The sequence below is a fragment of the Papio anubis genome, chromosome 8, assembly GCF_008728515.1.
Source record: "Papio anubis isolate 15944 chromosome 8, Panubis1.0, whole genome shotgun sequence".
NCBI lineage: Eukaryota > Metazoa > Chordata > Mammalia > Primates > Cercopithecidae > Papio > Papio anubis.
Window position 1 is genome coordinate 137,446,767 of NC_044983.1, and position 17,493 is coordinate 137,464,259.

The following is a 17,493-nucleotide window of genomic DNA, read 5'->3' on the forward strand; positions in this document are numbered from 1 at the left end:
AAGGCACCAGGGCACCCAGGGCTGCACCCGCTGCTGCTGCTCATCGGGGAGCTCTGCCCTCGTCTCTGTCCCCACCAGGCACTGGTCCCAGCGGCCACCTTGTGACCCCTCCCCATGGTAGTGCTCACCACTCAACAGTGACGTGGAACTAGGCCCCAGCATCCCATCTGGACACCCGGTGGGCGTGGCTCGAGGTGGCACCTATGGTTGAGCCCCTTGGCAGCACATGCTTGGCAATGCCGGGAGGACCCTGAGCTGGGACCCCAGGCGTGAGCCGCAGCCCTTCCACTCCAGAGACAGGCAGAACCCCCCCGACCCCAGCCCTTGGTTTCCCCACCTAAAAGAAGAGAGGCCAGGAGGGTGGTGGGCCATCTCCATGGGCCTCCAGGTCTCCCTCAGAGGGTCTCCCTCTTGGGAGCTGGTGCAGAGAGCTCACAGCCCACTTGCCGGCCCTGCTTGCCCCAGGGCAGGGTGGTCCCAGGGAGGCGGGCTGTAGGGAGGGCCCACTTACTTGGCAGGGGCTCCGTGGCTTGGCCCTCACCCTGGGGACCGTGGGCAGAAAACGTCTCGGCCACCATGTGCTCCACCGGCGTGAGGATGAGGCCGGGGGTGGGGCCCCCCTCTGCCAGCTTCTTGCGCACAGCGCCTCGCAGGTCCCGCCACTTGTGCTTGAGGTCACCCAGGTCGCGACGGCAGTAGCCCAGCGCGTTCACTGCCTGCAGGATGCGGCTCCACACGCGGTGCTTTCGGGCAGGCGTGCCCCGCAGTGCCCCAAACAGCAGCGGGTAGTGGCGCCTCACCCTCTGCACCAGCACCTCCGTCTCTTGGGGGCTGAAGTTGGGCTTGCGTGTCTTGGTGCGGGAGTGGGGGCCTGGCTGCAGGGGCGTGGAGCCCGGCCCGGCACCTGGCAGCAGGGCCACCGTGGCCGGCTCGGGGCTGCAGCTCTGCCGGCACATAGCTTTGCTGCTGCTGGACCCTGGAAAGGCACCAGAGGCTGAGCAGGGGGCAGAGACCTTGGGGAGAGCAGCCAGGTTCGGGGTCACAGGTCACCACAGGCCTTGCATCTGTGCACAGCGGCCAGGCCTTGCGTCGGCACCCAGCATAGGCAGCCTGCATCCACTGTACTGGGCCCCTTGTGTCTCAGCCACTCTCTAGGCCTCCCGCCTGTCCACCCGGCAGGTGCCCTCTGGCCTCCCTGGGGCCCTGACCACGTGTGGCGGGTCAGCCCTGGTTTGTCCCTCTCCCCACGACTGCTCCCTTCCCTGAACTGCTGGCATGAGTGCCCCCTCAATGAACCCGTCACTGGGACTGGGTGGGCACCTGGAGTGGACAAAGCACTCCACACGCTCAGCATATCCCAGCCTGCGACAGCTGGCCAGGGGCAGAAGCGGCTACAGCCACCTCGGGAAGCTGACAGTGGGGAGAAGGCAGGAGGGCAGGGAGACAGGAGGGTCCTGGGGAGAGGAAGCAGTAAGGGACTGATAGGGCAGCCCAGCAGGCGCCATATGGGGCCACGGAGCAGCTGGAAGCCCAGGATCCGAGGGGATGGAGGGGCGAGCCTGGCCCAGCCCCATCCCAGGGAGCAGCAGGGTGCTTGAGCCTCAGTCCCTCTTTTCTTGGGGACACAGCACAGCACCCGGGAAGAGGACGCCAGCTGCATGAGGGTCTCCGGACACAGTGCCAGTTGTCAGAGCAGGAGGGACCGGGAGGCTGGTCTCGGCACAGGCCCCAAGGTGAGGCCACAGCTTGGCCAGGGCACAGAGGGAGAGTAGGTGGGTGGGGCAGAGCCCGAGAGTCCTGGTGGGCAGCCAAATGCTTTAACCAAAGGCCTGTGGGCACCAGGGGCGGCCTATGGGCACCAGGGATAGCCTGGCTCTTCCTCAACTGAGGAAGAGAGATACTCAGCCAGAGCCGGGGGCCCCTGCCCTGCCAGCCTGGGAGCCAGGGCTCCTGGCAGCAGCAGGTCTGGACAGGGCGGGATCAATGGGTCAGAGCCCTCGAGTGGGAGGGGGAAGACACCAAAACACAGCAGGGATGGGGTCCCTATGGGAGGGGGGCAAGGTCAGCATCCCCTCAAAGGCCCCTGCAAACCTCGAGCCCCACCATGGTTGGGGGCTGCACAGGCAGGCCAGGGCCACTGTGTGACTACAGCAGGAAGAGGACATGAGGGACCCTGGCTGTCCACAAGCAGAGGAGGCTAGAGCACACGGAGTCAGAACCAGATGCGGCCATCCCGGGGTTAGGGTCAGGGTTAGGGGGACCCAGAGCTTTTCGACCTCATGGTGAGGATCTCTCTAGGGAGGTCCATGGGCAACCCATGGAGACAGAGGGCAACCAAGGCAGGTGGGGGCGCTAGGGAGCTGGCGGCCGGGGCGGGGTCACTGGGCACTGTGACCTCTGTCCCTTCTGTCTGGGTGAGGGTTCCTGAATGGAGGCTCCAGCCTCCCTGGCTCCACGCTCAGCCCCTTCATCCCGACCTCTTGCCTGTCAGGTCCTCGGCTGGCGGCCTCCAGCGGCAAACGGGTGGGGCTTCTCCGGGGACTCAGAGGCAAGGGACAAGGCTGTGGGCCTCCCACTTCATGCCCCACATAGAGCCCGGCGCTAAGGTAGGGCCTGACCCTGGGCACCCGGGAGGCCCTGCTGCTTCACTTCCTTTTCCAGAGGACGCAGGGCTGAGGGCCCACGGTTCTGGCCGGGAGGTGTCCTGGCTTGTGGTGCATCCCATCTTCTCGTAGATGCAGGGAGTTCAGGACACCGTGCCCTGGCCGGGCCTGCACGTTCCCACGCCGCTCTCCCCACACCCTTCCCAGCACGGGCACATCCACAGCAGAACCAGAGCTCTGGCCTCCACATCTCTGCAATCTCACAACCCTACCCACCCCAGAACAGCCTCACTGTGGGGAGTCTCTGGGCAGAGGCCCAGGACGAAGGCGTGGAGGCCAGTATCTGTTAATGAGCGGAGCAGGGGCCAGCGTCTGTCAATGATCACGATGGGGCCAGTGTCTGTCAATGAGCAAGGGGAGAGCTAGTGTCTATGAATGAGCGGAGCAGGGACCAGTGTCTGTCAATGAGCAGAGGCGGGACCAGTGTCTGTCAATGAGAAGAGGCGGGGTCAGTGTCTGTCAATGAGAAGAGGTGGGGTCAGTGTCTGTCAATGAGAAGAGGTGGGGCCAGTGTCTGTCAATAAGCAAAGCGGGGGCCAGTGTCTGTCAATGAGCGGGGTGGGGGCCAGTGTCTGTCAGTGAGCAGAGATGGGGCCAGTGTCTGTCAATGAGCAGAGATCGGCCAGTGTCTGTCAATAAGAGAGGAGGCCAGTGTCTGTCAATAAGCAGAGGCGGGACCAGTGTCTGTCAATGAGCAGAGGGGAGGCCACTGTCTGTCAATAAGCAGAGGCGGGACCAGTGCCTGTCAACGAGCAGAGGCGGAGCCAATGTCTGTTAACGAGCAAAGGTGGGACTAGCGTCTGTCAATGAGCAGAGCCAGGGCTAGTGTCTGTCAACGAGCAGAGGCGGGGACAGTGTCAATGAGCAGAGGTGGGGCCAGTGTCTGTCAGTGAGGGGAGCAGGGACCAGTGTCTGTCAATGAGCCGGGCGGTGGGGGTGCAGTGTCTGTCAATAAGCAGAGTATGGAGCCAGTGTCTGTCGATGAGCAGGGTGAAGGCGAGTGTCTGTCAATGAGTGGAGACCAGTGTCTGCCAATGAGCAGAGGCGGGGTCAGTGTCTGTCAATGAGCAGAGCAGGGCCAGTGTCTGTCAATCAGCAGAGGTGAGGCCAATGTCTGTCAATGAGCAGAGCAGGGCCAGTGTCTGTCAATGAGCAGAGCAGGGCCACCCTGTGTGGGCCTCCCCCTGCCCTTAGCCTTCCTGAGGGGCTGGAGGAGACAGGGCGGTTGGGGAGGGAGCAGAACCTCCGACCTGGACTCCAACCTGGGCCTGGCTCCTCTTAGAGGCTGCTCCACCCACCCTTAGGTAAAGGGGTGAGGACTGGGGGCTGGCAGGCAGGCCCTCGGGGCAGCAGGTGGCCCGAGGCTGGGGCGGGTACCCACCGACAGCTTCTCCTTGCTCTGACACCATGGAGGCCAAGTCCTTGATGATCTGATTCACATCCAGCAAGTTGCTCTGTGGAAACAAGACAGCCACATCAGGAGCAGGGCTGTGGGGCAGACACCAAGGGCACCTGAAAGTTCCCACGGAGCCTGGGGCGGACCCGGGCGGCACCTGCAGAACAAGGAACCAGAGAACAGCCGGGGACCAGCTGGTCTGTCCAATTCCTGTGAGAGAAGGCATGACTGGGCCCAGAAAGGGCAGGGGCAAGCCCAGGGTCACCCCAAAAGCCAGAGACAGGGCAGGGATCTGAGTGCTCCATCTCCTGACTCTTGAGGCCAAACCCCAAGCTCTCCAGGTGCCCCAGGGGCTGTGAGTTGCTTCCCTGGGTCTCAGGGCCTGTCTCCAGGATGTGCAGTCTAGCGAAGGATGGCATCCCAGCACCATAAAGGACTGACCGCAGGAGAGCAGAGAATGTCTAGGGCAGATACGCCATCCCCACTTGCCTGAGGGCTCCTGGACAGAAGGTCTGCCTTTCCCTCTCTGTGTAGCAGCACTGAGCATGGGCCAGCACATAGGCACTGCTCAGCAAATCCTAAAGAAGTGGGATAGATGGACGAACAGGTTCAGAGAAGTGGACAAATGGGTGGATAGGTAGATGGAAGGATGACAGACAGATGGGTGAATAGGAGGGTGGACAAATGGAATGGTGGATGGGTGGGTGGATGAATAGATGGGTGGGTAGATGGATGGGTGGGTGGGTGGATGGATGGATGGGTAGATGGATGGATGGGTGGGTGGGTGGGTGGATGGATGGGTAGGTAGGTGGATAGGTGGTTGGACAGATGGGTGGGTGGGTGGGTGGGGGTGTGTGTGTATGGATGGATGGATGGATGGGTGGATGGATGGATGGGTAGATGGATGGATGGGTGGGTGGGTGGGTGGACAGATGGGTGGATGGGTGCATGGGTGGGTAGATGGGTGGATAGGCGGGTGGGTGGGTAGATGATGGATGGATGGATGAGGGATAGATGGATGATGGTGGATAGATGAGTGGGCGAATGGATGGAAGAGTGAATGCACAATATGTGGACGGACGATGGACAGGTGGGTGGGTGGCTGAGTAGGTCAATGAGCTGCTAGGTGGATGGTTGCTCCACTGCTATCCAAGGACTGAGTGGCTCCACGAAACTAGTGAACAGAGTAAGGAACAGAAACTTGGGCCAGGAGGACTCTGGGGTATCCCTCCATCCCGGCATACTGTGCTGGCCTCTTCCATCTTCCATACTGTCTACCTTCACCCTAACTCCTTTTGCCCAGTAAAGTGGCCCTGATGATCCTAAGGGATGTGGTCACGCCACTCTCAGAGCACACACTGGGGTTGTGCTTCAGGCAGGGCACATACCATCCCTTCACACCTGGCACCCACCCAGGGGCATCCTAGCATCCATCTAACAGAGCAGGGAGTGGGGGCTCAAGTGGTCCCATGGCCTCCAGGGCCTCTCAGAAAGGGGAAGAGTTGGGACTCAGACCCCTGCTCACTGACCAGATGCCCACTCCTTCCCTGACTGCCACGCTGCACCTAGGATGGCTCCTCAGTTGGCTCGATGCATGGCCCTGGGAAAGCCTGGTCACCTCAAGCCAGGTTTGCTCACTTAACACCTGAACAAAACCAACCCTCCTCACACAGTGCCTGGCACATGGCTGGATTCCAGCCAAGTCCCGGGGAAGCTCCTTCAGGCCTGCTGTGACCCCTGCCCTGGCACACCCATCCAGTCAGCAGCTCATTCCAGAGCTGGGATTGATTTCCATGAGGGTCATTTCACCCCACTGCAAAATGTTACAAGGGAATTCATTTTCTCTTTAGGAGTATTCTGGGAAATGAAACCATTAGCATGATCTTAGTACTGACACATGGTATCAACCGCAATTCAATTTTGGGGCTTAAATGTGCTACAGAGGCAGGCGGTCACTCTGCAGGGACTGGGCAGTGGCTGCGAAGGTAGCGAGAAGGTGGGCCCAGGGGTCATGGCTTCGGTGTGCATCTGCGGCGGCAATGGGGGCAACAGCAAATGGAAGGATGGGCGTGGGTTGGCCCAAGCCGGTTTCTGTTCTCATCACCACCACCTTCTGCTGCAGTGAGGCCACCGGCTCTGGAGACCAAGCCTAGGCTCCGTCCTACGACAGGGACAGCAAGGTCATGAAGCATGGCTCAGCCAGGCGGGTCCCCATCTCCACAAGCTTCCCAGTTACAGACCTGACCCCGTCAGAAGCCAGGCATGACCCCACCACCACCAACTTCAACCCTGGCCACTGAGCATACCCAGGCCTGGTGCACCCTGAGTCTGGTCTTGGTGCCTCATGGCCTTAGGGACTTGCAGGGGTCTTCCCAAGGGCTTCACAGGCAGAAGCATCTCCCCACACGGCGTGTGACTCACTTGTTATTGCCCCATTTGACAGGGAAGACGGAAACTGAGTCACTGAGAGGGTCAGTGACTGCCCAATGACACGCAGCTGGAAAATGCTAGAATCCGCATCCAACCCACATTGAGACAGCCTCCAACCCAAGTCACTACCACCACCAACACGGGGCGGCAACCAAGGCCGCCCTCCCGGACGTGGAACCCAGGACCCCGGCCAGATCTCAGGGACGGTGGGCCGCCCTCCAGGACGTGGAACCCAGGACCCCGGCCAGATCTCAGGGACGGTGCGCTTCCCTTGAGGACCTCCCATGCTGCAGCCACCAGCATGGGATGGGCCTCAAATGTGTGCACCAATGAATCAGCTTCCCATGAGCAGGAGCAGAGAAGGGCCGCACTGGCACGATACTGTGTCCCTGGGGGGAAGCACGGTTCCAAGCCCCTGCCCTGGCCTGTGGGGAGGCAGCTTTGGTAAGAGATACCAGGCAGGGGTGTGGCTGAGCAAGGCCGAGTCCAGTGCCTTTCAGGGGCCTGGGACACCCAGCTGCTGGGGCAGGGTGGAAGACAGGCAGCTGTGAGTCCCTGAGGCTCCGCCTCATCGTTCCAGGCACGCCTCTGTGCGTACATGGCCACTGCACTGGGCGTTCCCTGATGACATCAGAGTCAACTTCCATAACCCCGAAAGCACGGGCTGGGACATGGTGTTCCCAAGATAGGCAGAGACGCTGTGGCACCCACAGGGCACAGATGGCCTGCGTTCTAGATTTTGGGGGCGGCGCCCAGAGACGCAGTGGCCGAAGTGATTTTCTGTCCCGTTGCCGACACTCACTGCCGCTGCCTGGCTTCACAGGGGGCTTTTGCTCCTCCAGGGCCCCAGGTCCTCCTGGGCAGAAGCGTTTTGTAGTCAGTGCTGGGGCTGAGGGTGGCTGACAGGAGCCGGCACTGGCAGGGCCACCTGCGATCCCCACCAACCTTACCAGAGACATGTCAGGCGCACAGACAGAGGAGACGGTGGGGGGCGTGTTCTCTGGGCTGGGGCTGCTGCCGGGGCTCCCGCCCACTCGTTGCTGGACTCAGGAGAGAAGCAGCAGGAACAGTGATAACTGTCCATTGGGATGAGCTAAGACACAGAATGTTAATCTGCACCACAGCCAGCTCGCGGGACACACAGACTCCAAGCCTTCAGTGTGGTGGCTGTGCCTCCTGTGAGAGGGGACCATGGCTGCTGGCACCACGGGCTCATGCAGCCCAGCTTTAAGAGGCTCGGCCGGCAGGGCTGGCAGGGCCTCAGGGCCGCATGCCGAAAGGTTCCCACTCCCTGACCTCTTAGGAGCAAACGCAGCATTTGTGTGAAGTCTGCTCTTTCTCATTTTACACGCCCCTCTCTTTAAGATGCCTGGCACTCAAACATCGACCCGGTCCCACTTCCCAGCAGACGGGTGAGGTGCCAGCCGGCCCAGCCCACTCGGAGGCACCCCGTGCCGAGGCGCTCAGTGATGAGTGAATGTCGTTCACCTCGAACAAAGCGGGAAGCAAAGCCTGAACATAAGCTCGGGCTCCAGGCACGCAGCCACAGTTAAGAAACCCCTGACCCTTGTTTCTGGAAAATGGCTCACCACAAAGAACCACTGCCCACAGGCCCTGGGAAGGGCCAGCCGGACCCAGTCCTTCACTGTATAGAAGGGAAAGGATGCTGAAGTCGGGTAGCGAGCCTGGGGCCCCTCCCTGCTCCCCAGCCTGAGGCTGGAGACCACAGCTCCGATATCCCTCCTGGCAACTGGGCCGGGATCTCACAGAACCCGAGAGAGCTGCTCAGGGCCCAGGCAGCCCCAGAAACCCAGGTCCTGCCACATCAGCCACATGGGCTTCGGGCTACGCACACACACTGTGCTGTTTCAGGATGGGGCAGGGTGCATCCTGGCCCTGAGGCCTGCCCTACAGGCCCTGGATGTGAAGGGATGGGCCACTGCCAGCACTTCCACCAGGCAGCCCCAAGCCCTCTGCATAGGAGCTTCCTGAAGGAAGCAGGAAGCCTGAGGCACTGCCTGCCTTTGTGTCTCTTCCTCCGTCACCATCACCAGAGCAGCCGGGACTTACTGGGGATTCTCCTTCGTCCTGGCCCAGTGCTGGTCTCAGAACGAACAGAGGAATAAAGAGCTGAACACGCCCTGTGGCTGTGAGAGAGCCAGGCAGGCACAGTGGGGCTGGGACCTGCAGCTGGGCCTGTCGCTGACAGTGCAGACAGATCCCAAGGATGGGCCCAGAGAGGGCCCACCGTAAGAGCCAGAGGAGGGCCTCTCAGGCAGGCAGCTAGCATGGGTGGGACCCCCCAGGCACTGTGGGCCCTGGGCAGGCCCCAGCTGCTGAGAAGGAAGCTTGGGGCAGGCGCAGCTCCACTCCCAGGCACACCTGGGGGACTTGCCAGAGATCTGGGCTCCCCCATGGGCCTAGGTGGGAGCCAAGTTCCAGGCAGAAGCCCAGTCCTCAGTCCTGGGGTGACAGAGAGGCCAAGGCCAGGCCTGAGGAGGGTGGGGCCGGCACGAGGGGCTGGGGCTGCCCGGGATGCAACCCTCCAGGGCAGCGGCAGTCCTGGTGCTATTCTCTGGGGACAGGCAAGCTATGCCCTGGCACGGCAGCCAGAGAGCGGGAGAGCGGGGAAGAGACCCAGAACTTAGTAGATGGTTAAATCATGCAATTATTTTTCAGACTGCTTCTAAAACTAGAACTCATTAAAAGCTCTCATGGAATTTTCTTTCTCTTCTTTCACTGGCACAGTGGAAAAAGTCCCTTGCACGAGACATAATAAAACCTTGGTGTGTGTATGCCTGTGTGTTCCCTTCACTTTCCAGAACGAGAAGTCAAAACATCACTGCATTTTTCTCTATCACACCATCTCTTCTTATAATCAGGATCTTGGCAACCATCCACCTACAAAGACGACTATTCCAGTTAATGGAGTCACCAAACCGTATGCATCTATTTGTCCACTCTCTCATTTACAGCTAGAGATCAGCTAGGTCAGTCACCTTCAGGCTGTGCAATGCCAACCGCAGGGCAGGTCTGCTGGGCTCTGCCTGGAGCCTTGGAGCCCCGCCTGGGCCATCTCCGCATCCCATCCTCCGCCCTCCTAGGCCTGCCAGGTAGCCATGGCAACAGAGCAGCTGGCGTATTCTGAGCTCTGTACCTGGGTCAGGTGATGCCCGCTCGGGAGCTCCAGCAGGTGAGATGGGCTTGGCGAGGGAAGCCCAGTGCAGACACGGAGGGGCAGGTAGGCAGAGCTGGCGGGAAGCAGACGCCAGCTCTGGACCAGTGCCCCGGTGAGCCTGCTGTACGCTGGCAGTGGACTGAAGGGCACGCGCCTGTTCCCTCCGACCTCTCCAGTCCAGGGAGACAAATCACTGCCCACCGCCCACTGCTCAGGACTGGTGTCCTCAACTGGGGATTAAGTCACTGGCTCCTGGGGTGCTGGCTCTTTCCATGCCTGGCTCTGGACCAGCGGGTGGCCTCGGAGACAAATCCCACCATCCTCATCTCAGAAAGGCCAAGCCAGAGTCGGCTCTCGAGCATCGCGGTGAAGACAGCCTCGTGCTGGACTTGGGCACCTGGGCTCGAACCCCAGCTCCGTGGCGTGTGAGCTGCGTGACCCTGGGCAAGCGACGGGCCTGCTCCAAGCCACCGTCATCTCTGACAGAATCAGAACGTAGGAGTGTTCACTCTCACAGAGCTCTGGTGTGGGCTGAGACGTATATAAATAATGGCAGCAGGACCCTGTCGTTAAACACGGAGCCTCCACGGAGTCCCAGGAAAGAAACACACTCACCCAGCCCCCGACCCAGCCCTCCTCCACCCACCCCACCCAGCACCGCCACCCACCCATTTGTTCATTCAGCAGCCACTGGGTGCCAGGCAGCGTCAGGCCGGTGAGCTGCTGCAAACACAGACATGACCAGAACAGGATCTGCCTCCACGGGCTTACGTTCGAGTGGCAAGAGATGAATCCTAACAAGAGAACCCCACAGTGTGTGGGGCGAGCGCAGGAGCAGCGGAGGTTAGAGGGCGCCCCTGGAGTCAGGGCCTGCAAGTGAAAGGGAGCCAGCGGCTCAGGCGTTGGGCGTCGGGTTCTCTGGGTCTTGGGCAACAGGAACCAGGAACAGGGGTGGCTGGGCCTGCCCAGGGAACTGTGAGACGTGCGGTGAGGAGAGAGGGAAAGGACAGTCCGTTGGGAGTACAGGGTCAGCTGCCTTTCCTTCGGACGGTCACAGCAATGCACGTCCCCTCCTCCCGCCCCCTCACCCCCTTCAAGCAGAACATGACAGAAGGGACACTAGAGGGTTTCTGAGGCTCGGCTTCCTTCTGGCTCTGCCGGGGTCCTGGCAGCATCCTCCAGGGCCCAGCCTCCATGCCGGGAGGAAACCAGGCCATGGAAAAGGCCAAGCGTGGAGCTCCGGCCCAGAGCCCAGCCCGCGTCCCAGCCAATAGCCAGACCACCAACACGAGACGGGCACATGAGCCTTCCCGAGAGACTCCACCCTCAGCTATCCAGGCTAGTGGACAGGGAAAGCGTCTCAGCTCTGCCCCGCTGGAAGTTCTGACCCACAGAACCCCCAGCTTCCCCGTGGAAGTGACGCGAGGGGCGGAGAGGAACGGAGGAGTGTGAGAACCAGTGGCGGGCGGGCAGTTGTGGCCCCCTTTTTCATGGGAGCTTTTGAAGATGGGCATGACTGCAACGTGCTTGCTGATGGTCTGTGTCAGAATCGGAAGAGGGAGACGTGAGGGCCCAAGATGGGCATGTGGAGGCGGCGGCGGGGGGAGGGCACAGCCAGGGCGGGAGCCACAGGCTAGCTGTGGAGCAAGCAGCTCACCCACCGCCCTGGAGAGGAGGCAGCCAGGCCCCAGGAGGCTGTCGACGTGCTCTTCTAAGGGCTTGTTTCTCCGTGGAATGAGAAGCAAGGTCAAGGTCATCAGTGGGGTGAGGACAGGGAAAGAGAGCAGACGTGAAACAAACCACGGGAAGACTGTTCCAGGCCCCCAGGATGCCACCTAAGCCCCAAAGCACATTGAGCATGGAGCCCTACTCCCGGCTGCACCAGACCCACCGAGGGCCCTTCAGAGCCCCAAAAGAGCCAGTTCCCAGCCCTATCCCAGACCAACGTGGGCAGAACACATTTCACCGGGTGCCCCGCCACAGTGGATCCACAGCCCCACACCACCACAGAAACACAGCCCTGTCGGTCGGGCTCTTCACGGGGTGCAAGCTCCACCTCCCCCACGCTCAGCACACAGCATGTGGGGGGCCACGGCTCGTCTTTCCTGCCCCAGAAAGTCCCAGGACCCCACATGAAGAAATCCCAGGACTCCAGCACTTCCTAGGCTTGAGTGCTTTCCGTCCTCAGAAGTCCCCAAGAAAATGCAGACCCCTCCCTTGAGCAGCCGCGCTGCAGGCCATCAGCAGCATCTGCTGCTGTTCTCAGTGGCACCAACACCCCGGCTGGCAGCAATGTGAGGCTAACCCCTCAGTGGACAGTGAGCTGCTGAGCCAACAGCAAAGCCCAAGGTTCACCTGCTCACCCTAGAGCTCGGCTGCATTCCTGAGGGAGAGGGCTGGGATGCTTGAAGGAGGGAGGTGCAGGTGAAGACCCCAGCACGGCAGGAGGGTGGGTGTGAGGCACATGGACAGCCACGGCCACACCTCCCGGCCCAGGTTCTTCCCAGGCCTGAGTTCTCACCAGGCAGTTCCACTCCACCGTGGCACTTTCACCCTGAGGCCAGCAAAGGCTGGTGTCATTGTGTCCATTTTACAGATAGGTAAACCGAGGCTCCAGGAGAGACCCGCCCAGAGTCATGTGGCCCAGTGGTATGGCTGTGCCTGAGCCTGGGATCCTGGACCACCTTGTATTTCTCCTTGGCTAGAAGACGCCTCAGGCCTGCCGGCTCCCCTCCCCAGGGGACAAGGAAGCTTCCTGGAGACCTGGCTGTCATCCCTGCCACCAGTCTGCCAGTCACACAGCTCTGGCCACCTCGGATCGAGGGTCATCTCCTGCTAACTGGGTGCTATTGGTGTTCAGACGCCACCTGTTGGCTCTGCCCTGGAGCATCTGCCCACACACTGCAGGGATGCATTTCAGCCCCACGGGGTCCTCAGCAAGCAGGAAGTGGGGCTGCAGTGGGGGCAGCAAGCAGGAAGTGGGGCTGCAGTGGGGGCAGCAAGCAGGAAGTGGGGCTGCAGTGGGGGTAGGAGAGCAGGGGCCACACTGGATTAGCCTTAGCACTAAGCTTCCCCTGGCCACTGTGGCCACCCTATTCTCCATCTTGGCCAAATAAAAAAGGCCTAGGCCCCACCTGGAGGGGCAGGGACAGGGGTAGTGGAAGGGGCAGCCCACCCAGGGCGCAATGAGGAGAGGGAATAAGGGAGGCTGGGGCGAGGAGGAAAGAGCGAACTGTTTCAGGGTCTGCAGAGGGCCAGGACCCTGGGGACCTCAGAGGATACAGAGTGGCCAGAGGGAAGGTGGAGGGCGGTGTGAGGAAGGGCACTGGAGGTGAGAAACAGCGAAGGCCAACAGGGTGCCCAGGGCCCCTGGGAGAATCGAAGGGCCCCAGTTTGCAGGGACAAGGAAGAATCAACCACCTCGCTAACACCTGGGGCAACAGCAAGGGCCCAAATACCACGCTGAGGGCTGCCCTTGGTCCTTCACACCCTCACTCACAGGGTCACATGGACTCCTGGTTTGCAAAGCACCTTGTAGCCACTACCTCAAAAGCCTTCTCATTCCCAACCATCTGGCAGGAGTCGGAGACCAGGGCTCAGAGAGTGACCTGGGAGGCACCGGGCATGGTTCTGGCCTGGGCTCCTGGCGGCAGCTGGCAGTCTTGCTGTGTGGACGTGGACACCCTGCCTCCTCTGGGAGTCCCACAGCTCAGTGCAGAGGGTGGAGGCAGCTGTCCTGGAAGCCAGCTCTCTCCCAGCCAAGGCCAAGAGGAGGTGGGGTTGGTCAGCAGGGTCCATACAGGGTGGGCACAGCTGCAGGCACTCAGAGGGCCTGGCTGGACAGGCAGACAGCTGAGGGCCAGCAGACAGCCCTACGGAGGAGCTGCTGCTGTGGGAACAGGCAATGGCTCCTGGACACGACCTAACTGGATGCCCAGACACCTCCTCGCCCACGCCTGGGCTCGCACTGCTGCTCAGACACAATTAAAGCTCACACTCCCAGTGATGAGATGGGAATGGCCTCTCCATCTTCTCCCCCATCCAGACAGGGTCGCTGGCCAGGAGGCTGCCAGCCGCCAGCACTCGCCTCCGCGGCACGTGGATACCCAACACCCAGAGTCCTGGGAGGCTTTGGGGCTCCAGGCTGGGACCAGCACCAGGGCTGCCCAAGGCTGGAAGGCCAGAGCCGGGCTTCCTCAGCTCAGGCAGGGAGGGGAGCCCCAGGGAAGGGAGTACACAGTGGAGACAGGCAATGCTCCGGGACCCCTTGAGCCTTCTCCCATCCGAGCAACCCATATGCAGACTCAGCTCCCACATGTGACTGGCACGACCCCTCCTCACTACGACCCTCAGCTGGGAGATGGTGGGCAGCCCCAGGTGAAAGGTTCAAATGCCAGGGCTGCCAGGCCCTGCACCCTCCAGAGACAGATGGCACTTGGGTCAGAGTCAGACTGCCTGGGTTCCAGCCATGTGGCCTCCCCCAGTGGGAAGTGGGCATAGCGTCCTCCCTGGAGGGAGCTTGTGCACTGAGCTGGCCCCAGGTCCTGCTCACTCTCGGGTGGCCGCTCTGCCCCTCTAACACCCCTGTGTATGCAGTTGGAGCAGGGCCTGTCTGGCGGAGACTCCCGGCACCATGGAGAGGGCCAGGGTCCCATGGAGGCCAAGGACGGCTGCACTGCAGCCAGTGAACAGGCCATGGAACACATAGGGGACAGGCCCCCTCACTGGCAACCCTCAGCCTCCACCGGCCCCTGGGGGGCTCCACTTCTGCTTTCGGATGAACTTCACTGCATTTATCAACTCCATTCTCACACAGGAGAGAAAAAGGAAGATGCCCAACATAAACCAGCAAAGAGAAACATGGCCTGGTGTGCTTCTGGCTGGGCCATCCATCGCCCAGACTCGGGCTGGGAATGTTCTGGGGCTGGCCTAGCCTCTCCCTGCACCTCCAACCCCCTGAACTCACCACACAGCCCTGAAGCATGGCTCTGCAGGACACCCTGTGTGCAGGGCTGAGATGCTACCTGTGAGACCTGAGTCCATCCTGGAGGCCAGCAGTGAGGGCTCAGGACAGGCCTAGCACTGGGGGCTGGCATGCTATCATCAGGGAGGGTCCGGCCACTGTCGTGGGAGGGGGGAGGTCACTCATGGGAGAGAGGTGGTGACTGCCATGGGGGAGGGGTGGTCACTGTGGGGGGGGGGGGGGGGACTGCCAGGGGGGGGGGGTGGTCACTGTGGGGGAGGGGGTGGTGACTGTCATGGGGTGGGAGGTGAGTCATGGGGGAGGGGGATGGTCATTGTGGGGGAGGAGGTGGTGACTCTCATGGGAGAAGGGGGTGGTCATCGGGGAGGGGGTGGTCACTGTCGTAGGGGAGGAGTGGTGACGCATGGAGGAGGGGTGGTGACTGTCATGGGGGAGGGGTGGTGACTGTCGTGGGGGAGGGGTGGTCACTGTCATGGGGGAGGGATGTGGTCACTGTCATGGGGTAGGGGGTGGTCATGGGGGAGGGAGGTGGTCATTGTCATGGGGGAGGGAGGTGGTCATTGTCGTGGGGGAGGGGGTGGTCACTGTTGTGGAGGAGGGGTGGTGACTCATGGGGGAGGGATGGTCACTGTCATGGGGGAGGGATGTGGTCACTGTCATAGGGGAGGGAGGTGGTCACTGTCACGGGGGAGGGACATGGTCACTGTCATGGAGGAGGGAGGTGGTCACTATGGGGGAAGGGCAGTCACTGTGGTTGCAGGCACTGACCAGTTTGACACGTTGGTTCCACAAGTACCGGCAAGTTGCTGTGGAGCCCACTACTCCAGGCTCTGGGTACGGGGCTGACCCCAGGCAGGCAAGGGCCGCTCACCGTCTGTCGGGGCAGGGACCAGCCAGAGACTCCCCGTGGGAGGCGGACAGGGAGCTAGGGCAGTCGAGGGCAGTGCGGAGGGTCTCCCTGAGGAGGGCACGCCATGGAAGTGGCAATGCTCAGATCGGGGCAGGGTGCTCAGGGGCACATGGAAGCCAGCAGGGGTCCTCAGGGTGGGTCCCGGCGGTCCCGACAGGCTCCCCAGGACGGGGCAGGACACCCTAACTCAGAATCCGATGGCACCAGGCCTGGGGGGGGCCACAGTGCCAAGGTCTCTGCCCACAACTGAGGCTGGCCCACTCTCCACTGTCTCCTGCCCAGTCACTGTTGGGCCTCCCAAGCCAGCCACACAGCACCCCGCGGGTCCTCTGACGGGCTGTCACCTCCACAGGGCCTGCAGATGCCCCACAGGGCCTGCTACACTCTGCCTACGCCATCCCAGCTGGCTACACTCTGCCTACGGCCACACGGGCTGTCCCAGCTGGCAAGTCCCTGAGGACAGAGAGCGTCCTTCCACCTGCCCACTTCACAGACGAAACGACCAAGGCCAATAGGAGTTCAAGGTCACCCAGCCAGTGAGTGGACACGGGCCTAAAGCCCGGACAGCATATCCCCAGCCTGGCCCTTTGTTTTGTCCCAAGGACGATGCTGGGAGGAGGACAAAGGAAACGGATGCTGGGCGGGGCCATCTGTCCCAGTGGACAGGAGCCCCCAACACGATCTCGATCCGCACCCTGCCTGACAGGAGCCGCGGACACTCAAGGAAACCAGGAGCAAGGCGGAGGGTGGGCACCAGGAATGGCGCAACACTGGCCCACCGCTGTGACACTGCTTCCCCTCCCTGGGCTTCAGCTGCCCCACATGTTCACAACCCCACTAGCCACCTAGTCATTGAGGGCTGGCCACGAAGGGGGCTCTCTCTCAGACCCCAAGTCTGCCCTAGGGGACTTCTGAACCTATAATATCTTGCAAATCCCAAAGCCCCCAGTGAATGTGGCAGGAGAGTTGAGGGGACGAGGGTGCCAGCTTCCGCAGGAAAGGGCTGCAGCCAGCCGAGGTGCGTAACACGGTTCCACAAAACGCTGCCGCCCACCCCCCGAGCCCTGTGCAGGCTGCAAAGATGGCCCCAAAGCAATCGGCCTGCAGGGCCTGGCACGTGGGACCTCCGCTGCGTCACAGCCTCTCACGCCTCACGCTGGAGCTCCTGTCACCGGGACCTGCTGCAGACCTGGGGGAGGGCTTCCTAAAGGCTAATGACAATTTGCGTTTTGTTTTTCCCGTTTTCAGAGACCAAAGGGGGGAGTGATGCAGTGAGATGTGCGGATGCCTTCCAAGAACGACTCCCACCCCGTCACCCTCTGTCCTGCGCCTGCTGTTTGCTGGCACAAGGATCCACATCCGCTGTGTCACCCCCATGCTGCAGACAAAAAAACTGAGGCTGGGAGGGCCAGGCTGGCCATGGGGCCTTCCCACTCCGCACCGCTCCTAGTCCCCCCTGCTACCCGCCCTCCACACAGTGCTGAGCTGTGAGGGGCCCCGAGGGCCACAGGCAAAGCCCGGGCCACCTGGGTCCTCTGCTCTAGACACAAGCCCAGGCTCTTGAGTGAATTCAGTTCAGCCCAGAGCACCAGCTTTTCTCCCGCCCTGACCCAGGCCTCTCCATCTCTGAGCTGGACGACTGCAGTGGCCTCCACGTGGGGCGCCCTTGCCCCAGGAAAGGCCGCTGCTCGGCCCACACTCACCACACAGAGTGCCAGAGGGAACCTGGGGCCAGGACTGCTGGATGGACAGGCCCTCACACAGAGGATAGCAGGAGGGGCAGCCAGCCCCAGCCTCCACTCCTCTGAACCCCATCCTGGGGTGGCTGCACCAGCACGAGCCCTCACCAGGCCCTGGGAGCAGGACTCCCAGGCCAGGACAGGGAGAAGCCAGCCCCTTGGGTAAAGGCGCCACACGGGAACCCCGAGACCC

The 17,493-nt window shown here is 61.8% G+C and overlaps 1 protein-coding gene across 14 annotated transcripts in view; it reads right to left on the reverse strand.

The window, feature by feature from the left end:
• TSNARE1 (t-SNARE domain containing 1) overlaps nucleotides 1-17,493 on the reverse strand; it is a 135,438-nt gene that overhangs the window by 10,641 nt on the left and 107,304 nt on the right. For 11 of the 14 annotated variants that reach the window (XR_004185963.1, XR_004185964.1, XM_031669788.1 and 8 more), the window contains 2 exons: nucleotides 4,045-4,117; nucleotides 512-976 (listed from right to left, as the gene is read on the reverse strand). Coding sequence is in view for 12 of the 14 variants with exons in the window: in XM_031669788.1 (XP_031525648.1) it covers nucleotides 512-976; nucleotides 4,045-4,117 (538 nt within the window). In the remaining 2 variants the exon portion in view is untranslated. Of the gene's footprint in view, nucleotides 1-511; nucleotides 3,004-4,044; nucleotides 4,118-17,493 lie in introns of those variants that run through there. The other 3 variants (XM_031669791.1, XM_021942700.2, XM_031669792.1) reach the window with 2 other exon arrangements.